We start from the raw sequence: 26,184 nt of genomic DNA, 5'->3' as shown, positions 1-26,184 counted from the left end.
ATGAAAGTGCCTGTCCCCTTCATGTCTTCCAATGACGGCCTTTCCGAGGACACCGTCAAGTACATCAAGGATAACAACATTGGGCAGTTGATGGAGTACGTCCTGCGTGGCATCATCACCGAAAAACCAGCCAAACCGCTTCGCTATGTACATGAATTGACGGCCTCGTCGCTGCCGCCGCGGCTGGCCCTGGCTGGACCGCCGGCAAGCGGTAAGGGCACGCAAGCAGGTTACATCTGCTCCTACTACAAGCGTACCACTGGCAAGAAGCCAGTCCATGTCTCATCGGGCGATCTTCTGCGCGCCGAAGTGGCTGAGGGCACCCACCTGGGCAAAATTGCCGAGGACTACATGCAGCGCGGCGAACTCGTTCCGGATAGCCTCATCATCAGCATTATCCGCGGCCGACTGACAAAAGAGGACGCAGTGATGAACGGGTGGCTACTGGACGGTTTCCCGCGCAACCGCTCTCAGGCGATTGCGCTGGACGCGGCAGGCTTGACCCCCCGCATCCTCATGGTACTTGACACCCCGGATGAAGTTTTATTCGAGCGCGTCGAAGGTCGTCGCACCGACCCGCTCACCGGCACCATCTACCACCTCAAGTACAACCCGCCTCCTGAGGACGACACAGCGCTGCTTGAACGACTGCAGCACCGCGACGATGACACCCGCGAGGTGCTTGGCCCTCGCCTAGATGGGTACCATTCAATGGTGAACGACCTACTGGACTACTACGGATCCATCATGTATCACGTTGACGCGAACCGGCCGATGTCAGTCATCACGAAGGACATCACCGAGTACCTCCAAAATCACGATATCATGTAGACGAGCCACAGAAAAAAGGGGGAAAAGGAGGAAGAAAAGCCGTCGCGGAGGGGTGAGGGGAGGGGAGAAGGCGAACACGGAAGCGAAGCGCCGCATATTGCGCATTCCGATTTTCTCCTGCTGGGGCTGCTAAGCCGAATAAAAAGAGCGAGAGAGGGGGAGCGAGGCCCCCTATTCTCCACCACACCCCCGTCTACACACACGCACACACATGTGCAGACAAACACGCGTTTGTATGGGTGTGCCGCCTACCCGTTTTTTTGAGTGCCGCTGCTGTTGCCGATGGTAGTGCCTTGTCCCCTCCCCCTGTGATTCTCGAGATGGATGGACATGTGTCTGTCTTCGGGATCTGTGTGTGTGTGTGTGTGCGTCTCTCCCTCTCTCGCTCTATTTTTCCTCACTCGCTCCTCTCGTCATGCTGAGGTAGGTCTGTTTATTACTGACTTCAGTCGTTATCGTGCGCATCACGGCATTTGTATTCCTCTTGCTTCTCTTCCACGCCCCTCGCTATGATTGCGTCTCTCCCCCTCTGTGTGTGTGTGTGGGTGGGTGTCGTCTCCACACTGCCGACGTGAAGCCGCCAGGTGTATGGGGTAGGTCGGGTAGAGAAGAGGATAGTCGAGGGAGGGGAACGACATGGCACGCCCCTCACCGGTACAAGGAGACAAGCAAAGTGCAAGCAGAAAGCTCGACCCCGTGTCGCTCTTCTCCTCCTCCCCTCTACTCCCCTTCTTCCTTGTTCAGTGTACACACATCTGAAGGCATGTAGGCATGTCTGTTCGTGTATGGGATCGGCCGGAGAACGAAAGGGCGTCCTCAGCGAGGAGTGGCGGGAGGAGGCGAGATACAGAAGGGTGGCGCTGGAGATCTGACTTGAGTCTGGAGATGAGCGGCAGGAGAGGGAACAATGGAAAAGAGGCGAGGGGGGCATTCGTGCACCGTACGTGCTACTCTAGTGATCATCTCTCCCCTCTCCCCCCTTCTCGAACCACGCGGCCAACACCATCTGCGACGTTCATTTGCAGACCCCATCGAAGTTACCCCCTCCCCCTTTCCCCCTCCCTCCCGCTCTGCATGCGTGCGATGGGCGATGCAAATATGTCTGTGTGTTTCACCACCTTTTTTTACCAGTTTTACCCTTGTTTTGTTTTTGGTTTCATCTTCATGTTGATCTCACTCACTTCAGCCTGGTATCCTGAACCCCCCTACTCCCCCAGGGTGGGTAGGGAAGCCAAGCTGCCCTCCTACCCCTTCCCAATACCGAGTCACCTCCGGTGGTGACACGCTCGAGCTCCTATGGCGTCGGGGATGTCAGAGCGATTTGCCACTACGGCTGTTGGCGGCTAGGCCCTGCATGGCGTGGTATTGGAGCGACCTGCGACAGTGAGCCCGCCTGTGCCATCCATGTGATGGGCAGAGTGCCAGCGTGACTCGAGCGCATCCCAGGCGGCCATCGAAGGGAGTGGGTGGGTATAGTTCGAGACAGATGTCCTTCTCAGCTGACTGGGTCAGCGCACTGCTGTACTGCATGTCTCTGCGGCTGCTTCGCACCACGTGATGGGGGGCCTGTCACTGGCCCAGGGGGGAGTAGTAGCACAGAAATTAACTGATGTTCCATGATAGAGTGGACACGTGAGAAGGAAACACAAAGACTATCCCTGCGCGCCACTATCCCTCCCTCCCTCTCTCTCTCTTGCTGTATCGCCATATATGGGCTGCAGCACGTTTTCCTTCGCATTCTTCATTGTTGTTTATCCTTGATTCTCCTCCCGCCTCCTGTTCTCGCTGCTCCGCGCTCTCGCGCTTGAACGTGTTTGTGGAAGAGGGAGAGGGGGGGATGTGTTGACGAGTGCGAGCCCCGCGCTGTACAGGCGCCCGTTCTTCTCTCGACTATGTATATGCCGTTTGTTTGTTTGGTTTTCCTTTTCATTCACCTTCATGTATCGAGCCGTAGGCTGTTGTTGGCTCGTGCACTCTTATCTTAGCCGTGTGGCTCCGGACACAAACACGCACGCACGCACGTACAAACATCGAGCAACGTGTCCACATGACCAACAAGCAGTGATAGAGACGGGTCAGGGTGCGTGCGCCACGGTCAGGCACGGCTCATCTGCTCGCGCTCCACTTATGAGACTCCTGCACCGCGGAACACAAGGCAATGTGGCTGAGGCACGCAATGCGGGAAAGGGGCGTATGATGCGCCGTTGGGCGTGTAGATGAAGGGCCAGAGAAGATGCGCGAGAGAGAGTGTGTGTGTGTGAGTAACACAGAACTACACGTCTGTGTGGCTGTATGGGTGCATGGCTGCCCCTGCGCATTTCCTTGCTTCCCCTTCCTTCTGCCCCTGTCCTCACTGTGCGCTCTGCATGTAACCCCGTCTCTATAATTGCCCATTCGTTTCCCTCTTCCCCAATCGGCTTTTCCTCTCCCTCTTCTTCACAGTCTCCTCCGTCTCTCTCTTCCTCGTGTACACTCGTCTGGGTGTATACCTGCCCCTCGTCCCACCCCAACGCAGCTCGCACACACACACACACCCTTGCCCACTACCACTACCACTCCTTCACTCTTCTCCTGCATTGCTTTCCACATTACTTCACCCGAGCGAGGTTTTGTGTGTGTGTGTGTGTGTTCGGGTGTGTGGTGTGGCGCCTCTTTCAGGGGCACCCTCTCCCGCTCCCTTCCACTTTCCTTTCATTCTTTTCCCATCCACACTTTGCTGAGTGCTGCTTTAGTCAGCAAAGTAGAAGTCTGCGTCCCGTGACTGAATAGAGTCTTTGTGTGGGTGTTTGGGTGCGTGCGTGGGTGTATTTGTGCGTGTGTGCGCGCACATTGCGAGCGTGACATCGCGTTTTCCTTTAGTACCAGCACACAAGTTCAAGCAGGGCCTTTTAACAAACCATGAACTATCGCTCCACTTTTCGGGCAGAGTCGCCCCCATACCAGCAGTTGTACAAGATGCACAGCGAGTCTACCCCGCGCTCCCCGAGCTCCGTCACCCCCAAGGCCAATAACTGTTCCCTCACTGCGGTGTCAGGTGCGCAGTCGACACACAGCAATAGTCCTTGGATGCCGGTCACTGCCACCAGCGCGCACTCGAAGGGGGGTCGTGCGGACGATATGGTATATGTGGCGGATGTGAACCCCACATACTCTGTGCCGGGGGCGGTGCGCTGCATCGCTCCTGTGAACGACCGCATCATGTGGACAGCCGAGTACAGCGGAACACTCTGCATCCGTGCCCTGCCCAAGGCCACCCCGCTGAAGGAGCTGGCGGGCCGCAAGGACTCCTACTGCATCTCTCTCCTGTATCTCCCGGCCGAGGACGTGGTGTGGGCCGGGTTCCAGGACGGTTACCTGCATGTGTACAGCGCCAAGTATATGACCCTGCTCAAGGAAGTGATGGCGCACAATGGCGGTCTGAACTGTATGGTCGAGGTTGAGGGGGCCGTCTTCACCGGCGGCGCAAACTGGAAAGTGTGCCAGTGGGTCCCTGCCGAGGACAACGCCCAGCTCCAACGCATCCTGCACGGCCACAGCGGCGGCGTCCGCTGCCTCAGCGTGTACAACGGCCCCACGGGTGCTGTCGTCTTCTCCGGCAGCGACGACGGGACGGTGCGAGCGTGGGACCCGTACGAGTCGCCGCCTGGCCAGCAGAACTCCGAGGCCAACATCCATACCTTTACCGGACACAGCCGCGCGGTCCTGGCGCTGGCAGTCGTGCCGCACGCGAACCAGCTATGGTCCGCCGGCGAGGACATGACGGTGCGTGTCTGGGACATGCGCTCGCTATCGTGCCTCACGGTCTGCCGAAGCAGCCACACCGCGCCGGTCTCCAACTTGATGGTGGTGGAGTCACGCGTGTGGTCCGCTGACAAACATGGCCACATTCTGGTCTGGGACATCGCAACGCGGTCGCTGCTGCAGGATCTCGCGGTGCGCTTACCGGATTGGGGCCGCAGCCAGAGTATGGTACTCGCGATGCAGAAGGTGCAGTCGATCACGGCGTACAAGGTGTGGACTGCCTCCTCTAGTGGTGTTATGCAGTGCTGGAACGCCGAGACGGCGCCGATTATCTTCGACAACATGCACGTCTCGGCTGGCGTGCCCAAAAACCCCAACGCAGTGCTGGCAGCTCACCAGACCATTACCGCTAGCAACGGGCACTGTGAAACAGCAGTGGCGGCAACACCGGCAAGCGGTAACCCGGCGGACGCTGTGAGCAACTCTGCCCTGGCCATGGCGCCGTTCAGCAATGACCGAGACGTGTACATCAACCGTGACAGAGATAGCTTACCAATACCGGCCCCCTTACCGCGGGTTGAGGATTACATCCGCAGCCTGCAGGAAGAGTTGGAGGCAACGAAGCGAGACGCCAAGCTCAACTACGAGACGTACCGCATGGAAGCTCAGTGCGAGATCGAGACGCAGCAGCTGCTCGCCCAAGAAAACGACCACCTGCGCGGCCTCATCCGCGAGCTCGAGAGGCGCGCCGACGAGCCACACGAAGAATTGGGTGCGCCGGTACCGGCCTCGCACGGTGCTGCCTCCTACCATCTGATGAATGACGAGTTGGGGCGCCTTCAAAGCGTGCTCATCGACACGCAGGCTCAGCTGGAAGAAGCTCTGGAGCGGCAGCGCGAGCTCGAGGCCGAGCTGGACCAGCACAAGGCTGCGTCGTTCTCTCGGCAGACGTCGAGCATCTCCAGGCTGCCGAGCGCAGCCGACTACGTGCACGGCGACAGCCACTATGACTCTGGCCCGCATAGCACGGCCCTCGGCGGGGCAGTGAACCACAGCGCGAACGTGTTCAGTGCGATTCTCTCCACATCCGGCCACAGCGACGGAGATAGCGCGAGCGTCGCAGGCGTGCCAGTCGAGCGCACGCGCCTCTCTCGCCGGTTCAAAGGCGGGAACTGGCGGTACATTATGGAGGAGAAGCCCCATGAGCTGCGCAGCACCTTCATCGCGGACTGCTGTGCGGGCCTCGGCGTGGCACCAACGCAGCTGAAGCGAGTGGACCTAAGCCTCGGCAGCCTTCTCGCCGAAGTCGAGGTGGTACACCCCGCAAGCGTGCCGGCAGCGGAGCTAGAGCGGCGCATGCAGACCTACCGCTTCCCTGCCCTAATGCGACTCCACACGGACGCCTTCACGGCAGACAAAACGGTCCCCGACACTGCAGCTGCTACAATCAAGGACCTTCAGCGGCAACTGGCTATGGCGCAGCAGCAGCGCCCTGCCGAATCGTCGCCGGAGCCACAGCATCCCAATAGCAGCAACAACAGCGGCGACAGTGACAGTAGGCTCAGCGCCTCGGAGCGGCAGCGGCTGAAGGATCAGAATGACACCCTCCGCAATACCCTGCAGCGTCAGATCAAGCTTATCAGTGACCTCAAGAATGAGATGGCGGAGAAGGATGCCACGCTGGCCGATATACGTGTGCATCTGCGGGACGCGGAGGAGAGGCTGCAGGAGGCTCAGCAACAGCAGCAGGACAAAACATTAAGTGATTCACGGCATCTTGCTCACGAATCGAGCGGGACCCACACACAGGATTACAGTCCAGAGCCCCCACTCGTTGACGACCTTTTGGCGCCGGAAATGACTGCCGTCGCGGGGCGGGCGCAATTACTCCCAACAACGTGCGCCGCCGGCGAGGACGAAGACCATGAGGCACTCAAACGTTATCTGCAGGAGCAGCTCAAGCCAATGATAGCGCGCTTGAAACGCGCTCGCGGCGAGCTGCAGTTCGACAATGGGAATCTGCGGAAAAGAGTGGAGGAGCTCACTGCTCAGGTGCAGCAGCAGCAGCAGCAGCTGGAGGCGGAGTATCAAAAGAAAGCGCCGACGACCCTTGAGGCGCCAGCGCAATCCGCGATTGCTAGCCGGGCCTCAGAAGAGGAAGTGCAGAACCTCCGTGATGATCACACAGCGCTGAACAATTACCTCCACGAGCAGCTCAAGCCGATGATCTCGCGTTTGAAGCGCGAGCAGGGTGAACTGCAGTTGGACCTTTTGCGTGCCCGGGGGGACTGGCAGAAGGCGTGCAGCATGTTTGACGAGGCCGCCGCGGCGCTGAAGGAGGAATGCGTGCGCGAGGAGAAGATGGGCGAGGCGATGGAGGCACTGCAGAAAGCACTGGAAGCAGAGCAGCTGAAGAGCCAGGCAGCGAACCGAGAGGCTGCAGCCGCGGGTGACTGGGACGACACTGATGCTGCGATCCCGGCGACGCGTCGGGTTTTTGAACGACGTTCAGGGCGACCTACGCAACCGGCGCGGCTGTGTGGCAGTGACAGCCATATCACCGACTCCGCGGCGCCGTGCAACGACGACACCGAGAAGGACTCACTGGATCGACTCATCGCGCTCAACCTAGATCTCTCTGTCCGCCTGGCAGATGCGGAGACGGTGATTACGCAGTTGCAAGACTCTCTGGCTTGCTCTTCCAGCCAGCTGGCTGAGCAGCGCAGTGAGACGCAGCGGCTGTTGGGCAAGATCCAGCAGTACCAGCAGAGCGGGGTGCGGCCACTCGATCTGGACGCAGTGAACCGGTGCGCCAGTATCGATGACATTGTTAGCAGCGCATCCCCGTCCATGTCACCATCGCGGAATCAGCTGTAACGACGGAGGTTGCGTGTGCTCGCGCAACCCCCCCCTTCCGTGCCTTCTCTTTCCTTCTGTGCTGTGGGTCTGTGCCGGGTGTAGCTTCTTCCCATCTCTTTTTTTCCCCCATATTCCGAGAGCGTGCTGGCTCGGCACCCCCACCCCCCTCTCTTCCTTCTGCGTCGCCATCATGCGTCTGAGTCACTCATCTACAGTTGTGTGTGTGTGTGCGTGTGTGGCACTCATTGCTGCTTCCTGAATTAGGGACTGGATGATGTTTGCTGCGCTTCTGCTGCTCTCATAGTTGTCGTTGACGTGGCGCTCTTCCTCCTCATCTGTGGATCGTTGATGTATCACCTCTTTTCTCTGCATAGGCCTGCATGTGTGTGTGCGTGTGTGTGTGTGTGTGTGTGGTGGTTTCTGTGTGGACACACATACTCGCCGATACGGAGTATCCTCCTCCTCCTCCGCTCCCCCCACCCCTCCCTCCCTCCCTCCCTCCTCTCTCTTCGTCTACCGCCATCATGATAGCCTATCATCATAAGCTGCATTGCCTCGTTTCTTTCCTTTGCCTCCGCTGCTCTCTCTCTCTCTCGTTCCTGCACGGCATGGCCCTCTCTCTCTCCTCTCTCTCCCTCTCTCTGCCTTCTTTATTATTTTTCATGATCGTCGTGTGAGGACTCATTCCCTCCTCCAGGGCGTAGTTGTCTGTCTCGACAAGCCCCACGTGTGGGTGTGTGGTGTCAACTAACGTCCTCCGCTGCCACCGGCAGCGATGCCCAAGCACCACCCCTCCCCTTTGCGAAAAACTTCAACGAGGGAAGCGACTGTTGTGTCGCACAAGCGTGGAGGCGGCTGTGTTGTGGCGTGCGGGAGAAGCTACGAAATGGCGCAGCACCACCGGCGGACGAGGGAGGGAGGGAAGGTGCTGACCAAACCCCTTGGCTCGCTCTCCTGTTCGTTTGCCTACACGGTGGGGAGCTTTGCACGCACCACAGTCTGCAGTACCACGTAAAGGTCAAAGGGGAAAAAGAACAACGCAGGCACACTCGACAAAGCGCCTCAGGAAGGAGAGGAAAAAACAGAAGGAATGTTGTGGCTCGTACACGGCGCCTAACCAGGAGGAGAGAGAGAGAGAGAAAGCGGCCGTGGTGACGGGATGTGTGCGGGGGGGGTACAGTGTGGGGGCAACCGTGCGCAGAGATAAGGAGCAACAGTGCTTGTCATCTGCCGTCGTCTTCTCTTCTACCAAATCCCTCCTTTTCTCCGTACACCTTTCTCTCAGCGCGAAACAGGCTTGCTCGATGACGCCATGTTACTCGTCGTGAAGCTGCACGCGCACACCTTGCACGGTGCATGCGTGTTGGTGTTGTGTGCATATCAGCTCTCCGTAACCTTCTCATACCCAACTCATTTGTGTGGTGCCCCTCTCCTCCTCCTCCTACTGTGCTGGCCACGCATGTGTTTCTCTTTTATCTCGCGGCATGCCGACGCTCTTCATTTACCAACCACCACTGTCACCCTCATATCTCGAGCACCCACCCACACACACACAGACACACATGCACATAGAACCTTCAAGCACAGGCACCTCCATCAGCATCGGTATTCTTGCTAACAAAGGACCCCACCCCACCCCTGCCTCTTTCATCCTCTTCCCTCGGCTTGGTAGTTCTTGGGTTCTGTAGAGATCCCTCCTCTTCGCCCCCCCCTTTCTGTTCGCCGCCGCTGCGGGCGGTTGGCTTGTTTGTGTTGCTCATATTTGCTGGCTGCTTTGGCCTTCTTTGGCGCTTCGCCCTTTTGTTTTTCTGCGTGGAGAAGCGTCCTCGAGCCCATCAAGTCACACGCACTCACACACACACACACGGGGACCCATGTCGGTACGTTCAAGCGTACACGTGCCCCTTTGAGAGAACCTTTCAAGTATGCCGCTGCTTGCAAAGCAGACGAATGAGTCGTTGACGCTGCCGCCGGCAGGTATAGCGGAACCCACAGCTCTCGGTATCTCGCAAGTCGCTCAACGGTAGGCCGAAATGTGCCTCCTCCTCAGGGCACCGCAGCAGCACCAGCGCCGGTGACAAGGCCTGCGGCCGACATGCGCCTCCTTTAGCCCTGCAATGTGATAACCGTCTGCGACCTCAACGTCATCCCTGGGCGCTTTGATGGGGACAGTCGTGCTACTCTGCCGTGGCCCTGGATGGTACAGCATGGATGGGAAAGAAGAGCAACGTCATTGTCATCCACCTTGCACCCAGCTGGGATAGAGGTGCACCGCATCGAGCCCATTGCCCGCAGCCACTGTACTATTCAGGGAGAACGTCAGAAACCGCATGTGACCGGGCGGCGCCGTTGGAGTCGCCCGCGTCTTTGATCACGCAACCTAGAAGGTGTTGCGTGAGTCGACGCAACCACACAGCTGACGTATACGCGATGTGCTCCGACTGGAAGCTGCATCAGTAGCTGACAGCAGATGTGCACTGCGGTTGCCTGTACTATGGTCACCGCAGTGCACAGTGCACAGCTTCACCACGTGCACAGATCAGGAGAGCGACCGCCGCTACGTCGTGTCTGGCAGGGACGATGAGACAGTGAAGGTGTGGATGTTGTCAGCGGCAAAGACGAGCGGAACCTGAAAGCGAGGCGGCGGCTCCGTCGCCACGCTGGGAGGGGTGGTTTCGCTGTGTCCTGAGCTCACTGGTGCCAGAGAACACGGTGGTGCTGTGGGTCAGTAGCGAGAACTCAGCGATCTGCGTGTTGGACCTCTACTCGATTGCCGTTGCCTCCGTCATCATGGTGCGCCGTGCGCCGCTCTCGACTCTGGAGAAGGTGGCAGAGATGGTGTAGGTTGACAACAAGGACGGCGTAATCGCCATCACGAACGGCTTCTCCATGGATATTGTCTACCAGGCCTCGCAGCCGCCGGGAAGCAGCGCTTGTCGCACGCGAGTCAGCTCTGCACTCAGCAGCGTAGCCAGCGACCACTGAGCTCTCTGCGGCGGGGGCCTCAACGTAGACGATGTGAACGACAGCGGCGGCATCCCTCTCGGCCGTGCGTCTGAGTCCATCCGCAAGGATCACACAGTCAAGACACAGAAGGAAGTGCAGCTGCGGCAGGCGGTGCTTGCGAAAGAACTGAGAAACAGCACCGCCTGCTGCGCGCGGAGCCGGAGACGATGAACAAGAACCCGGGGCCCATTGCTGCGGAGGACGCCAAGAAGGTGTCCAGGCAGACGGAGTCACTCGCAATGCTCAACGCGTAAACTGAGGCGAACACTATAGAGCGGTATGGCGGTTCAGCTCAAGGACGGAAAAGCTGGTCGAGGTGTCCCCGCAACTAGAGCTGATGAAGGCGCGGAACGAGGTCATGCCCGGCTGTCGTGACCAAGTTCAAGAAGATGGTGCCTACGTAAGAGCGAAGATAAGAGGAGGGTGGGGGAAAGGGGGCTTTGTGACAACCGCATGTAGGGGTGCATGTGAGTGTGTGTATTCTGTTAGCTTCTCAGATGCTAACGACGTCACCTCTCCTCCCCCCCCCCTACCCTCCATGTCACCCTCACTATACGCACGCACACATCGCATGTCGATGGCTCACTCTCACAAGATGAGGAGGGCAGTGGGAGAGAGATGGGGAAGAAGTCGGAGAGGAAGTGCCATTGTTTGCGTGTGGTTTCGCCGCCCTACCGTTGTTGACTCACTGGCCCACGCCACCCCCTTACCTTGCACTTTACCGTTCATCCCCCCCCCGCCCCTTCTTGCTCCCTCTCCTCGCATACGCACTTCGCTTTTCTGTGCTCTCTGGGCGTATCTACTTTTCCTCTGCTGTCCTCTATTATATGAGCTCACGCCTCTCTCTGTGTCACACACACACATGCACAGTGATGGTTAGTGTGGTCGGATGCCGACTGATGTGATGTATCGCCTCCGGAAGAACCCTTCGCCTCACGCTGTGACTCCCTCGCCTCGCACTCGATCTGTCTTCTTGTCTGTCCTCCTCCTCTCTTTTCTCTTTCGGTCTTGGGGGCGACACGCCATCGCACTCATCAACGTCACTGCACTGCTTGTAATCATTGCGTTTGGGGTCTCGACCTCTCCGTGCCTCCTGGTATAAAAGGGAGAGTCCACGATAACGCACATTCCCCACCACACCCGCGCAGAGGGCTAGCAAGCAAGAAAATCGACCGCACACATTCGTCTGCTCCGGCATTGCTGGGCCCTTTCTCTCCATACCCCAGCGCGCACGCGTACACAACAGGCGCATTACTCTTTGGTGGGTTTGTTTGCTTCTTCTCTTCTGCTGGAATGCCGATTGTGTGTCACGTCAGTACTTTGGAAAGGTGCATTCGTTCGCTAGTCGTGATTGCTCTTTTCCGCTGCTCTCGCGTTGTCGGCCATCCTATCGGCGAGTCTTCCTCTGTCCCCTGTTAGCACATGGTTTAGGCTCGGTTGGGCGGTGTACCTCATGCATGCGTAGGTATATTTAGTTATATATACCCACCACACACCACACACACCGCTGTACCTCCCACCCTCTCTTCTTCCTAGATTGTTTTCTACTCTCGTTCTCGTTCTCGCACTATTGTTCGTTTGTACATCCACACCCAAGCAGGCGCAGTTATACCCTCTTTGTGTTGCCCATGCTGGTACGCTAGCTGAATTCCACCATCACCACCATCCATCCACCACCACCACCACCATCCATCCATCCATAGATACTTCTTCTCTATCAATAGAAGTCGATATAGAACGGAAAGAGTCATCGCTACGGCACACGCGCGGCTTGCTGCGTGACCACACTGATGGAGAACCGCAAGCTGAAGCGCTATGACTCAGCCCCGCTGCCCTCCGGCTCCTCTGCGGCGGCCAAGGCGGGAGCAGCGCATGCCTCGAATATTCCTCGGCCGCACGCGGCGCAGTCGAGATCTCCGCACACACCACCCACCGCACCACGGCCGATCAGTGACGCTGCGTCTGCATCAACCTCATCCGTCCCCTACGAGAAGCAACTCGAGGACTACTACAAGCGCATGGAAGAGGATAACCAACGTCTCGTGAAGCTCTACGAGGAGCGCACCTCCGACATCGCAGCGCTACGCGTGCTGGCGCAGGAGCGAAAGTACAAGGATGCTGTCTTTACCTCAATGGAAGCAAAGACGGCCTCGATGGACGCTTTCTTGAAGGAACTCATGAGCTTAACCTGCACTGGCCGAAGCTTGCGCATCCGTAAGGACGCTAACAGCACTCAAAGTACTGCGGCAAAGCCGTCCACGGCGCGGACACCACCGACAGTCGTCTCGATGGATGAGGTGCGTGACGCTGTGCAGAAGCAGCAGCACGCCCTCGAGGCGGCGCAGAAGAACGGGGAGGAGCAGAGGCTGGTGATTCAGGCACTGGAGAACGAAGTGGCCTCGTTGAAGCAAAAGGGGAGGTCCCCCTCGACGCGTTTGCAGGCGCAGAAGCGCTGCTTGACGAAGCCGGGTAACGCCACCGCTGACGAAGACTGCTGTCTGCCTGGCACCGCGAAGGCACTGCGTGATGCGCAGCGCAGGATTCGCGAGCTGGAGCGTCAGCTAACTAGCACCAGGTGTGAGGCCAAGAACGCTGCGGCTGCTGTGGCAAGCCTGCAACAGCAGTGCACTGTTCACCTGCAGGCGCTGAAGTGCCGCGATGACGAGCTCGCAGCAATGCGGAACGTCCTTGACTCCAAGGAACAGCTGATCTCGACCCTCGAATCAGAGCTGAGAAAGCAGCGGAGTACCTCAGATGTGCTGCAGATAGAGCAGGAGCGCACATCACAACATGACGACCACTGCGGTCGCCCCAACTCTGCGCCGGCTGTAGCTCGCCACCGCAGTGGTGGTGACGAGGCGAGCAGTGGCCGCCTTGTCGTGACCCACCACTACCACCTGTTCGGCGGTCAGGCCTTTGTGGACAGCCACAGTTTCTCGCCTGAGTCCTTCAAGGACGCTTTCCTGCGCTCCGTCTCTACGCTGCTGAAAGTCCCATACGGCTACCTCAGGAGTGTCGAGGTACGTACCCACTCTGAGGCGGTCAGCGTCGAGTTCGACGTCCGTCACTCAGCATGCATCCGAGAAGACGAGATCAACTTCTCTCTTCTCAGCCATGGCTACCCGGAGCTGGCCACGTTTCTTGACAAGACCAAGGCGGAGCTGGCAACTCGCAAGCCGCTTGACTGCAATGCTGTGCGCGTCAAGGAGTTGGAGGCGACACTGGCGGAGAGGGTGGCCGAGGTGGACAACCTGCGCCGCGCCATGCGCTCTCTCGAAGCTTCGCTCCACCGCCGCGATGCCGACCGCGAGGTGTTGGACACGGACATAGATGCTGCACTTTGCGAAACCGAACTTACTGTGAAGGAGGTGTACGAGGCGCTGCAGGCGATGCAGCAGGAGGCACAGGATTTGCAGAAAGCGCTCGCTGTGAAGACCTCGCAGCTGCGCGTGTTGGAGCGGGCGAAGGCTGTCGCGCTGGATGCCGCGACGGCCGCGGAAGAGCAGCTCAAGACGGACCGGGCGACTCATCACGAACAGCTCGCCACGGCACAGGCAGCGGTCGAGCAAGCGCGGGAAGCAGCGATGCAGGAAGCGCTACAGCGCCACACCAATGAAAAGGTGGAGCTGCTGATGAATACGTTCCACTTTGATATGGCACTACCCACGGCCTCGGCGCAGCGCACTGTGAGTCACTTACTGAAAGAGGCTCAGCGGACTCGCGTGCTGCAGGCACTGCTTCTCTGCCATGCCGCACGGACTGCGGGCGCCGTGCCGGTAGTGGCCAAAAAGTGCTCGTTGGGTGACGATGCCGCCACGCTGAAGGTCACCGTGGAATTGGCCTTTTACGCGAGCAAGAAGGACGCCGATGCTGTCAAGACGGATATCACCAAGAAGCTCAGCGAGGACTCTTGTAGTGCAGTTTATGAGTATGTGCGAATGCTCAGCGATGCATCCAAGCGAGAGGCCGAAACCGTGGCGGATGCGCAGAGAGCTGTCAGCGAGGCAGAGCAGCGCGCTACAGCCGCCATTGCCGCCATGCAAGCAGAGACGCAGCAGACGCAAAACACGCAGCGTGCTGCCACGTCAAAGCAGCTGCGCGAGATCCACGCACGCGTGAGCAGCATCCTGCCAGGTGGCTCTGCTGATGTGAAAAGCATCTTAGAACGCATTGACCAGCTCGCGTTGCGTCTGGCAACGGCTGAGTCGACAACACACCGTCTTGAGGAGGACAGCCATCGTGCAGCCCAGCGCTTCATGGATGCGCAACAGGAGCGCGAGCAACTGCAACAGACTCTGAGTAACCTGACGGGACACTGCACCGAGTTGCGCATCGCCAAGGAACAGCTCACTGCGCGTGTGGCCGCAGCAGAAAGCCAGCTTCGTAATCAGCAGGTGAGCGCCGCGGAGTCGGAAAGCGCTCTCGTGGAGAAGGTGAGGCACCTTGAGGCATCCTTGCGCGCCAAGGCGGACGCCACGGACTCCGAAAGAGACCGCTTGCTGGAGGAACACAGGACTGCCGCGACGCTGGCGGCGGCTCGGCTGGCTGAGGTCGAGGAAGCCCTGGCCATCAAGGAGACGGCACTAACGCAGCTGCAGTCTACGACTGCATCCTCTGGCTCCGGCGCCGCCTCCAGTGGTTCGGTCGAGGAGACAGCGCTGCGTGAAGCGCTGCGGCTGGCAAAGCAAGAGCGTACGGCGCTGGCACGTCAGGTGAGGGAGATGGACATGGACATGAACGACTTGTCGAACATCCAAGCCGCCATGCAGCGTGAGCTGGAGGTGACGCAGCAGGAGCTGCGAGCCAAGAAGCACGACTTTGATCTTCTGGTAAAGCAGCTCATCCGGATGGAAGAGAAAGAGAAGAAGTGGACTTCCGACCATCCTGCTTCGCCGGTGTCGCCGAAGAAGCAGGACGAAGACACCGAGCTTGACGACGTTGCCCGGGAGTCCCTCATCGTCTTGACAAACAGCAACATAATCCTCCAGCAGTGCCTGCGCCGCCTGCAGTGTACCACGGCCGCGATGGGAATGGCGGCGAGCCTCTCGTCGAGTAGCGCTACCGATGGCACTGATGCCGTGGCGGGGACGGCAGCCGGACGTGGCGGCGAGAGGGACGGCGTTAGAATCGGTGACGACAGCAGCGGAACGCGACGCAGCGGGCATCGGAAGAGCGCCCTTGGGGCCACGGTGTCGCGCACCGCCATGAATCACCAGAAGCTGTCGGCACAGCTAGCAGACATGCTGCTACGGGTGCTGCAGGAGGTGGAGACCTCGATGTCTTCGGGGACCGCGAGCAGGAGTTGTGGCCGTCGTGGGCCTGCGACTGCAACGGCGGCGGTGGCTGACGCAGCGGCGACGAATCTGAGGGTGGCCACGCAAAGGCGCTCTGCGAAGCATTCGCCGATGAGTATACACTTCTCGCGCACGGCATCCACCCCAGCGGCAATCGGCTCAGAAAAGTGTGGCCAGACCTTCAACGGCAGTTTCACCAGTCCGCGGGACGCTGCCATCGCTTCGCGCAACAACACACCGAAACGGGGCACGGTCAGCGATGCGGCGTTGAGCACCGTGGTCACCGGCTCAGGTGGAAAAGCGATCATGGACGCAGCGCCGCGCCTGGACTTCCATCGTCAAGGGAGCTCACGCACGTATACCCGTAGCAACACGGCCACCTCAGTGCCCGTGAACGCCGATAGTGCTGAATTGCTGCCAGTTGCTGCCGCCAGCGACTCTGCTTCGCCCGATGCCAACTTCGACAGTAGCGGGGCCGCCACTCGAGGCAGCGGAGGCGAGCGAAAGGAAGAGAAAGGCAAGGAAGAGCTGCCACGTGGTGTGAGCGGCAGCGGGGGCGCAGCAACCGCGGGTGGCGCCCTCAACAACGCGTCACCAACGAAGGCGCCGCCCACCATTCGCCGCAATGAGGCACCGACGGCCACCACTAAGGCGAACCCCTTGCGTCGCACCAACGCCACTGCCACTACCAGCGGTGGTTCGGCCATAGGGACCAGCTTTGTGCACACAGGATGTGGCTATCGCCGCCTGCCAATGGTGACGGAGTCGAACGCACCCACCACATCGCTAGCGAAGCGAACCCGTCCGCCACAAGTGTGACCGAAACTGCGGGGCCTCGCCTCGGATACCGTTTCATCTCACGAATAGAGCGAGTGGTGCGACTAGACCCCGCGAGCTCCGTCCCACCTCCTTCCCCCCACCTCTCAGCTGTACCTTGTATGTCAGTAAGGCTGTGTGTGTGTGTGTATTGTGCTGCCGTGGCATTTTTCTTTGTTTCTTCGTAGATCTCATATTGGCGGCCTCCCTCCCTCCCCGCGCGCTTCACTCCTCGCATGTCCTCTCTCTCTCTCCGGCATGGATGTCGGTGAGCTCACATGGCTCTCTACCTATCTCGTGAGGTGAGAAAGCGAGCGAAAAGGAAATGTCATGGGCAGCAGCCTGGTGAGCGAAGGAACGCAAGGGGAGAGGAGGAGGGAGGCGGGTAGCGAACGCGGCAGCAGCCACGTCTGTCTGTCTGCCTGTCTGTCTGTGGGTATTCTTTCCCCCTCTGTTCTGCCCCCTCTATCACTTTTGTATTCTCCCGGTTTTTCGTCATCGGCGCTCATCGAGATTGAAGTCGAAGCACCGCCCCAACGAACTGCACAACACCGCGCACACAGCACAGGGCGAGGCGTGGGTCGATGCAAAGAGGGTGCGTCCTGCATGCTGCAGACGCTCCAAGGGCAATGTGGTCTTAGAGTATCGGCATCCCAAAATGACTTCATCCCCACCCCACCCCCTCTGCTTGCAGTGGATGCGAGAATGTGAGTGTCAGTGTGTGTGGAGGGAGGGGGGGGTGCTTTGGATATTCCGCTACCAAGGCGCTTCCGATTCTGTTCAACCCTCTTGAGTCTCATCGTCGCCGTGGCGGACGCATGACGCACGTGCTCTATTTTCTACTCACCGCTCTCAGCCTTATTCGGTGCCTTGGTCGGTGCTACCCATCCTGTTGGCACTTGTCCTTTCTGTTTTTTGCTTTTGCCTCTCCTCCTCCTCCTCCTTCTCCCACCCCACCCCACCCCGGTACAACCGAGGCGCACACCGACAGGCACACACACGTTTACATCGTAGAAGCCACTACCACAGCAAAGTAGAAGTCGCTGCTCTCTCGCTTTGGGTTGTCGTTTCAGTGTTTTTTTTTTCCCTGCTGGGCTTGGCCTGCGGACTCTCCTCATTACACACACGCGCACGCACGCCCTTCAGCATTTAGCCCCCCTCCCCTCCCCTACTTGCATACAAACGAGTGTAGGCACACCTTCCTCCATAGACATAATCGCTCCCCCCACCCCCACTCCCACCCCGGCCAGCTCATAGACAACCCGCTGTTATTTCCCCCTCTCCAGTTATCATTGCGTGCACCTGTTCACTTACACACGCACACACACACACACACACCGTTATCTCACTCAATACACCCCACATACAAAACGGCAGACACGATGTTCCGCGGTCGTATAGAGCTCATCATCGGCCCGATGTTCGCCGGCAAGACAACAGAGCTGATGCGCCGCGTCAAACGCGAGATCCACGCTCGTCACAGCTGCTTTGTCATCAAGTACTCCAAGGACACTCGCTACGATGAGCACAACGTCGCCTCGCATGACCAGCTGATGCTACGGGCGCAGGCAGCCGTCTCGCAGCTGAAGGAGGTTCAGGACACGTGGCAGAGGTTCGACGTACTGGCGATTGACGAGGGCCAGTTCTTCTCGGACCTGGTAGACTTCTGCAACACCGCTGCTGACGCAGGCAAGGTCGTCATGGTGTCGGCCCTCGATGGCGATTACCGGCGCAAACCGTTTGGGCAGATCTGCGAGCTCGTCCCGTATTGCGAGGCGGTGGATAAGCTAACGGCGGTGTGCATGATGTGCCACGAGCAGCCAGCCTGCTTTACTCGGCGCACCGTCAAGGTGGAGCAGCAGGAGCTCATTGGTGGCGCTGACATGTACATTGCCACCTGCCGCGAGTGCTACACGAAGCAGCAGCTGCCTTCGATTGATGAAATGCGGACGCAGCAGATGGCCATCAAGGAGGTCGAGAAGCGCTACCTCAGCATAGCAGAGAAGGCGAACCCCAGTCCCCAGACACCCGAGAAGCCGGCCGGCGGGTGGGGCACTAAGAGCAAGGTCGCGACGTTGACGACGGTGACAATGGAGGGTGCGGCTGCGTCTGGGGCGTCGACTAACATGAAAGCGAGTCGGGACCTGGACGAGATGACGGACTTCGTCACTGACCCGTCCAAGTACCAACGCCTGGAGCCTGCATGCACAGCGCTAGCCGGGTCCTCAGAGTAACCAAGCGGTGCGCAGGTCTACTTGCCCCCCCCCCCCACCCCCACCCCCACACACCAAAAAAAAAGAGGGGCCATTTCGCCTTTCATGAGCATCGCGTAGAAGGAAAGCAACACGTCTGGTGCTGCAGCCGCTGCCCTCCCCCTCTCTTCCACTCTCACGCCCTCGCTCACGTCAAGCCAGTTGACAACTCTGCACTGGCGACAGGACGTGGCGAAGTCGAGACGGACCGCCAAAAAGGGGGACAGGAGGGAAGGGAACAGTAGAGCCGTGAGGGCGGGAGACGAGGGGCTGCGGCAGTGCCGAGTTAATCGACAAGTCTGTACTGTGTTGTGCCGCTGCGCTTGTCGTCGTCGTCGTCACCGCAGTCCTCGAACGATTGTACTGTTCACAAGTGCGAGACTGCCGTGAGGCACAGGGAGCAGGAGACAGCTGTTGCGGGGAAGAGGGGGGTGGGGAGACACTTGATTGAAATGTATAAGCCTGTGTCTGCGTACCAGCCCTCTCGCTCCCATTATGCGTGGGATACCGTCATCGGGGGCAGAGGGGCGATCTTCTTTAGACACACGCACTACACGCACAGCGCTGTGTGCTCCTTGTCTTTGTTGAGCTTCAGGGATTATGCAAGACGATTCTTTCCTGTGCCGCGGGACCAGCCCCAACCCCCTCCCTTCACGCTTCTTTCTCCCTCTCTCTCCCCCCCCCACCTCCGACTCATTTCGGCTCGACCACAGAGACCGTGAGCCTTTTCTGCTTCGCGATCAGCTCTCCCACACTTGTGTCTGTGCGCGCCCGCGCCTCCACCCACCCTCGCGCACCCGACGAAGCCTAGCAAGCTGGCGAGCGCGAGGGGGGAGGTAGGGAAGGGAAGGGAAGAGAGAGGCGGCGTATGCGATGGTGTGCCTGTATGTCTGTGTGTTGCCCAGGCTCTTTTTTTGTCGTTTCGTGGTGGTGGTGGTGGAGAGGGAGGGGGCCGGGGGCTGGCACAGATGGGGTGAGGTTCATGGGAAGAAAGCTTTTCCCGGTACCCCTCGTACTGCTCAACTCGGTCTCTGGCATATCAACGACAGCAGCCAGGCGTACACCGCAACGTACAGGTGAAGCAACGATAAAAGAAAGCGACGGAGGAAGACGGTGGTGCCCCGCATGTTAGACTCGTTGGCTGATGCCCATGTGGCCTTATGGAGGGGAGGGGGAATGCACACCGTCTCTTGATGGGTTGTGAATGGCACATCTTTCTGCCATGCGCACCGTGGGGAGGGAGAGAGAGAGAGGGAGGGAAGGCGGCACACACCGGGAACAAAGTATCAGCGCCTCTCTGTCTCCCTCTCTCTCTCTTTATCCCTCTTCGCCCTTCAGTGCAATCTAAGCCTCAAGTGCGCGCATGTGCACATGCGAGAGGAAGTGCTGAAGAAGATTATGAATGGTGATGAGTGTGCCACGACATTCGTTCGGTGAACAGAGTAGCTGGGCTGCGTACTCGCCGCATGCCGGCGCCTTGAGACACAAGCGTACCCTCACCCCATCTCTCCCTTTCTGCGATCCTCTGACCACATGACCGTCGACCCTTTTCCCTTCTTCACCCCTCATCGCCACCCACCACCGACCAACTAAGAATACGAGTTCGTCTTCACCTATGTGTAACGAGGCAATTGTGTGACGCCACGACGCCGCCTCCGTCACCCCTACCCGTGCTTTACAGTCCCCCTTGCCCCCGGATTTCCTCTATATGTCACACATCGGTTGTGCCAGCCATGCGCGCCGCACCGCCGTCCGTCTTCCGCTGGCGAGCATCTGCCCTGCACTGTCAGGGGTGTCGACCCGTGTCCCCTCCTCCTGCATATTCGCACCCCATCACTGGCAGCACCGAGCGTTTCCTGCAATGTCCACGACCGCATGTTTGCTGAAGACGAAGACGAAGACGAAGCGCCTCTCAAAGGCGACGCAGCAGACGCCCGCCACGTCCACCCCGTCGCCCCCGTCGCTCAACACGCCCCATTCCCCGCGGCTCATCCCGGCGACCACCTCCAGAATAAAAGGTGCGGCACCACCACCAGCAGCCGCTGCTGCGTCCTCTACAACAGACTCGACACCCTCTTCGTTATCGAACGCCAATTTAGCCGCCACGGCGCCACCCCCAGCACCGCCTCCACCCGTGGCCGCTCACGACGCAGAACGGCCGCGCCGTTCCTACGCACCGACAAGTGCAGCTATCAGCGAGCAGCTCGCCTCACTGCGACGGGAGCTGCTTGAAACGCGGATGCAGCTGGCCAAAGCAGAGGAAACCAACGCGGGGCTCTACGAGGGCGTGCTCGCACGGCTCGCCGAGACAGACCGAGCGGCTCTCCTCACCGCGTCGAGCCTCCGCTACACCGGCATGGCGCTGCGAGCCGCGCACGACAACTTAGAAGTGGAGCTACGGCGTCTTCTCACGATAGGTCTAACGGCGGAGGAAGTAGACGCAGCGGCCATCGAGGCAGGCGCGCGACAGTATGTGCGGCAGAACATTGGTTACCACACCGAGCACGTTGCGGTGGAGCCGCCCGCCGTGCCGGACATGGCAAGAGGAATGGAGAGGAACGAGCGCAGAGACGCGCTGAGCGGCTTCGCAAAGTCACCGCAGTGAGAATCAACCATAGTGATCCCGCGAAGGACCACAACGAAAAACGAAGGTGTGGAGCAGGAGCGTCTCTTTCATCTGTGGAGGACGAGCACTGCAGCAAGGTGGGTCAGGGGATGAGAGAGCTCACTGATCTCTTCCCCTCTGTCTCACCAACCCCCCTCTCCTTCTCTGCAGTTCTGATGGCGCCCATTCCCACGGCTAAGAGTGTCCGCTGCACAAGGAGGTACGATTCGAGGGGTGGCCCCTCTTCTCCCGCCTCCCCTCGTCACTCCCCCCCCCCTCCTCCACACACACACACGCATACCTATGCGCAAACGCATACTCGCACGACTGCCCCGACCCATTTTCGATGTTGCGCTCACTCTTGTGCTGCGTGTGCGGGTTGTTCTCCCTCCCTCCCCCCTGCCCTCCTCTCTCACCTTTCTCTGCCTCGGCTACACTGCACCGTCAAGGACACAAGCGCAAGTACACACTCACGCGCTGTCGGGGGGAGGGGAGGGGTGATTTCTTCAACGCACTGAGGTGTGGTGAGGATGTCTTGAGAGCGTGCGACTGTAGACTCGTGTGCAGTATTACCCGGCAGGCATGTGGCTCAGCACACTTGCGGCAATTTGGGTATGTGGGGGAGGAGGAGGATATGCCAGCCCTTCTTATTTTCTCAACTACATATCTCCTTTCTCTCTCTCCGTGTTACTGTCTCCCTCTACCAGGGTCAGAGCGCAGCGGAACAAACACTCGCCTATCCCACCACACGCACACACACGTATAGATACACATCCATAGACGATCTACTGTTTTTTTTTTCAGGTCCTTCTCAGTGCCGTGTGCGCACCCCACCCCCCACCCCGACACGTGCCATCAGTGTCAGTGCAGCATCAGCCGTGGCTCGCAGTCAGACCTTCTGTCGCTTTGCTCTGTCTTCCCTCACGGCTCATCATTGCCTCATAGCGAGTACCCACTCCTGCCCCTCTATCACCATGGCGGCTGCTTCGATACGCATGCTGAAGCCGAAGATGACGATGAGCGCTGTCCAGGGAAAAATCTCCGTCTTTGCCGAGGATGGCGAGCGCATCGGTCAGTGGGGCGGCACGGAGTGCTTCCTCTCGCGCCAAAGCGGCCTCGGGCCGTGCCTCGTCGTCCGCTCTAGCCGACACAAGAAACATGAGGGCACATTCTTCCAACTGGTACGGCTGCAGAAGGTTGTGTCGACACGCGTGGCGCAAGGACGCTTGACTGTAATGGTGTCGCACGAGAAGCGGCAGTGCAGCGTGTTTATCGACACGACCGGGGACTTAGATGAGCTGCGCATGATGGCTGGCGTACTGCAGGACAAGGCGCTGTGGAAGGACATAGAGCGGAACGTGGCGAGCAGAAGCCGAAAGGGTCTGCAGCGTGACGAGAAAGGGAACGGTGGCGGTCGAGGCAGTGCAGAGTTGCGGGACCCCAGCCTTGCACAGCTGTCGGGCCGCGGCGCGGACGAGGATGACGACTACGACAGCTATCTCGAAGAGACGAACGAGGCTCATCATGACAACAACAAAACTGCTGCCAGAGCAGCAGAGCGGGGCTCATCTGCTGCGACTTTGACGGCGGCATCCCCGATGCCCCTGATCTCGTCGCAGTCCTCAGTGCCCCAGAGGAGTACGGCGGTAACCGGCAGCAGCAGCAGTAACAGCGACTCTATCACTTCAGTGACGGCGGCCCAGCAGCAGCGGCTAACCTGGACGAGCGAACAACAACGTGCGGTGCAGCTTGTGCGCTCTGGCCACAACGTCTTTGTGAGCGGTGCTGCCGGTACGGGCAAGACAGAATGGCTGCTTCACGTCCTGCAACACGTCCTACCTCGCATACGGCTGCACCGTGGTGCGAAGACCGAGGCAGCTCTGAGAGCTGAAGAAGAGGAACCGGAAAACGCGGCGGACACCGGGCGAGTCGCAGTGACGGCCGCCACCGGCATCGCAGCGCGACTCATCGGCGGCAAAACAGTACACGCTTTCGCTGGCATCGGCCGCGGCGAGGGTGACCTAGACGCGATCGTGCAGCGCGTGCAGTGCAAGCCAGATGCTGTGCGAGCATGGCAGCGGTGCGAGGTGCTCGTTATTGATGAGATCAGCATGCTCTCCTCGCACACATTCGCCATGCTCGATCGCATCGCACGCGTGCTGCGTGCCACGTTGGCGCCCTCTGCCTCCTCGCAGCGGCGGCAGCATACAGACAACGCGGCACTGCCGTTCGGTGGTATTCAGCTGCTGGTGGTTGGTGACTTCCTGCAACTGCCACCGGTGTCACGTGGCGCCGGCGAGGAGTTGCAGCCTGCCTTCATGACTACTGCGTGGCGTGACTGTGGTTTTCAGACAATTCTCTTCACCAAGGACTACCGTCACGCCGAGGACCCGCGGTTTGCTGAGTGCTGCGCGGCGGTGCGGCGCGGCGAATGCACGCCGCTCGTGCGCGAGGTGCTGGAGGGGTGTTTGGGCCGCACACTGGAGGAGCGCTTCGGCGTCGAGGCGACCATGTTGCTCGCGCGTCGCAAAGACGTGGACCGCTACAACGCACAGCGGCTGGGGCAGCTGGAGTCGATGCAGTTCCAGCGCTACGCCTCCGAGGACTACGCCGCTATCCCTGGCGCCGACATCGACAGCGAGGTGTCGCTGCCCGCTGTGTTAACCTTGAAGGTGGGTGCGCAGGTGGTGCTCCTCGCATCCCTGCCGAACATGTCACACCTGTCTAACGGCGATATTGGTCTCGTCGTGGGCTTCGTCGCACAGATGCGTGGTCCTGCGTTGCCACTCGTCCGCTTCTCCACTGGTGTAGAGGCCGTCGTGCCTGTCATTACGATGGAGGTGCACGGGCGAGACGGTCGACTTACCCTATCCAGGCGTCAAGTGCCGCTGCAGTTGGCCTGGGCACTGACGGTGCACCGAGTACAGGGCATGACGATGCCTATGATACGCCTGGCGCTGGACAAGTCCTTCTTCGAGGCAGGGCAGGCGTACGTGGCGCTGTCGCGAGTGCGCAAAGCGGAGGACTTGAGTTTGACAGCACTGGACCTGGATGTCGTGCTGGCGCATGGGTCGACGGAGGCGCGAGACTTCTACGGACTGAGCGCAGCCACATCGGCACCGTCCTCGCATACCGGCATGATGAAGGCTAGCATCCCTCCTCTGGTCGACTCTGCGCTGTTGCTACGAAGCGATACCGCGCGCGCGGAAGGGCCACTAGACGCAGGTGGCGTCTTTGGCGACGGTGTACCTCTCAGCCTGGCGGACGTGGAGGGCAGCAGCAGCAGCGTTAGTGCCCCCTTGAAGCATCCCAAAACAGAGAAGGTGTAGGCTCTACCCCAAAGCAAAGCGCGGGTGGTTTGCGTGGCCAGGTAGGTGTTAAGGCGAAAGGGACACACATGTATGACATTGCCCCCCGCAGCGGCGGTAAAGCAAGCGACGGAGGAAGCCTGAGCGTTTGGCCATATACGAGCCGAGTAGGAGAGACTAGCACAGTGCTTCATCCTTGTATTGGAGAAGGGAGATGTTAGCCAATGCGATGGAACACCAGTGAGAGGGGGGAAGTGCAGTGGCCTTCTCAAGCACATGCATGCTCTAGTTGTCTTACTCGCGCATGTATACACAGCAGAGAACTGAGGACGAAGACATCTACGAAAAAAAGGTGGGAAAATGTCCCATGAAGGCTCAACTGCTGCCCCCATCATCCCCCCCCCTCCTCCTCCTCCCCTCTCCTCCTCCGACTGATTTCACTCCTGTGCACATCAACACACACACACACACACGCACACACATGTGGGGGTCTCATCAGCTAGCTGCACATCAATCCGCTTGACTCTGCGACACAGCGTTTGCTGCTGTGTAGGCCCAGCCCACCCTGGTTGTGTGGCTCTGCGCGCGGCTGTCAGTGTTTATCTGCGTCTTGTGTGCCCCCCTCCCCTCCTCCTCCTCCCTAACCCTCGCGTTTGGCCTCCCTTTGCTTCGTGTGTCGAGCCATGCCGCAGGACAAGCGCCTGATTGTCACCAAGGCGGTGCTGTATAAGCTGCAGCGCGTCTGCGCAGAGGAGGGAAGCCGTAGCAGCGGTGGCGCAGACCAGGAAGGCATCTATCTCGAGTTCATCCTGCCTTTCGTCATCACCACGCAGTGCCCGCAGCTGGTGCGTGGCCACCGCTTCCACTTGCCACATCGCGTGTACGCCGCCAATGGGCGAACCACATGCCTGATCGTCCCCAAGGTCATCTCGCATGACTGCGGTAAAATCAACAAGCGGCACGGCTACTACGACGCGGTGGTGACGGCCGAAGCAATCTGCAAGCGTGGCGACGCCGAGGCAATGAAGAGGGCACTCCGCGTCGCGGCCACGTTCAGCCATTTCGTAGTGGATTCCCGCATAGAGGCGAAGCTGCCGAACGCCATCACGGAATCGGTGAAGGCTAGCGTCTCCTCAGCAGCTGCGACTTTCAGTTCCGCACCTAACTCGGCAGTGCGCTGCCCGCACAAGATGATAACGCCGCTGGACGGCCTCGACGAGCGCGAGACGCTGAGCTTCCGTCTCTCGCAAGGCTCCACCGCAGGGCTGGTGGAATGGCATAAACAGGGTCAACTCCTCTTCCGCGTCGGTCACGGCGGCATGACGGCCGGTGCGGTGTGCGAGAACGCAAAGGCGTTTGTCGTCTCACTCAAGAAGGAGTTTCCGACGGTGTGGAAGTACATTCAAGAGTTTTCGCTGGTGTCGAACCGAACAGAGCGAATCCGTTTCATGGAGGTGCACATCGCCAAGTGA

The 26,184-nt window shown here is 59.5% G+C and overlaps 7 protein-coding genes and 1 pseudogene across 7 annotated transcripts, besides 1 other annotated feature; all 8 read left to right on the top strand.

Annotated features, from left to right (window-relative positions):
- LPMP_211450 (adenylate kinase, putative) lies at positions 1-831 on the top strand (the record flags this gene model as incomplete). The annotated part of the gene is made up of 1 exon (XM_010700628.1): positions 1-831. The coding sequence occupies one exon, from the start codon at positions 1-3 to the stop codon at positions 829-831; it is 831 nt and encodes a 276-aa protein (XP_010698930.1).
- A 1,178-nt stretch (positions 832-2,009) lies between these two features.
- Positions 2,010-2,475: a repeat region.
- Positions 2,476-3,729: 1,254 nt separating this feature from the next.
- On the top strand, positions 3,730-7,449 carry LPMP_211440 (hypothetical protein; the record flags this gene model as incomplete). Its single annotated transcript, XM_010700627.1, has 1 exon — positions 3,730-7,449. The coding sequence occupies one exon, from the start codon at positions 3,730-3,732 to the stop codon at positions 7,447-7,449; it is 3,720 nt and encodes a 1,239-aa protein (XP_010698929.1).
- Positions 7,450-10,221: 2,772 nt separating this feature from the next.
- LPMP_211430 lies at positions 10,222-10,608 on the top strand (annotated as a pseudogene).
- Positions 10,609-12,455: 1,847 nt separating this feature from the next.
- On the top strand, positions 12,456-16,550 carry LPMP_211420 (hypothetical protein; the record flags this gene model as incomplete). The annotated part of the gene is made up of 1 exon (XM_010700626.1): positions 12,456-16,550. One exon carries the CDS (start codon positions 12,456-12,458, stop codon positions 16,548-16,550), a length of 4,095 nt encoding a protein of 1,364 aa, XP_010698928.1.
- A 1,379-nt stretch (positions 16,551-17,929) lies between these two features.
- LPMP_211410 (thymidine kinase, putative) lies at positions 17,930-18,781 on the top strand (the record flags this gene model as incomplete). The annotated part of the gene is made up of 1 exon (XM_010700625.1): positions 17,930-18,781. One exon carries the CDS (start codon positions 17,930-17,932, stop codon positions 18,779-18,781), a length of 852 nt encoding a protein of 283 aa, XP_010698927.1.
- A 1,879-nt stretch (positions 18,782-20,660) lies between these two features.
- On the top strand, positions 20,661-21,404 carry LPMP_211400 (hypothetical protein; the record flags this gene model as incomplete). The annotated part of the gene is made up of 1 exon (XM_010700624.1): positions 20,661-21,404. The coding sequence occupies one exon, from the start codon at positions 20,661-20,663 to the stop codon at positions 21,402-21,404; it is 744 nt and encodes a 247-aa protein (XP_010698926.1).
- A 974-nt stretch (positions 21,405-22,378) lies between these two features.
- On the top strand, positions 22,379-24,733 carry LPMP_211390 (DNA repair and recombination helicase protein PIF6, putative; the record flags this gene model as incomplete). The annotated part of the gene is made up of 1 exon (XM_010700623.1): positions 22,379-24,733. One exon carries the CDS (start codon positions 22,379-22,381, stop codon positions 24,731-24,733), a length of 2,355 nt encoding a protein of 784 aa, XP_010698925.1.
- A 662-nt stretch (positions 24,734-25,395) lies between these two features.
- LPMP_211380 (hypothetical protein) lies at positions 25,396-26,184 on the top strand (the record flags this gene model as incomplete). Its single annotated transcript, XM_010700622.1, has 1 exon — positions 25,396-26,184. The coding sequence occupies one exon, from the start codon at positions 25,396-25,398 to the stop codon at positions 26,182-26,184; it is 789 nt and encodes a 262-aa protein (XP_010698924.1).

Source organism: Leishmania panamensis (genome assembly GCF_000755165.1).
Source record: "Leishmania panamensis strain MHOM/PA/94/PSC-1 chromosome 21 sequence".
NCBI lineage: Eukaryota > Euglenozoa > Kinetoplastea > Trypanosomatida > Trypanosomatidae > Leishmania > Leishmania panamensis.
Note: the sequence above shows the minus strand (reverse complement) of the source record. Positions and strands in the feature narration are given on the sequence as shown.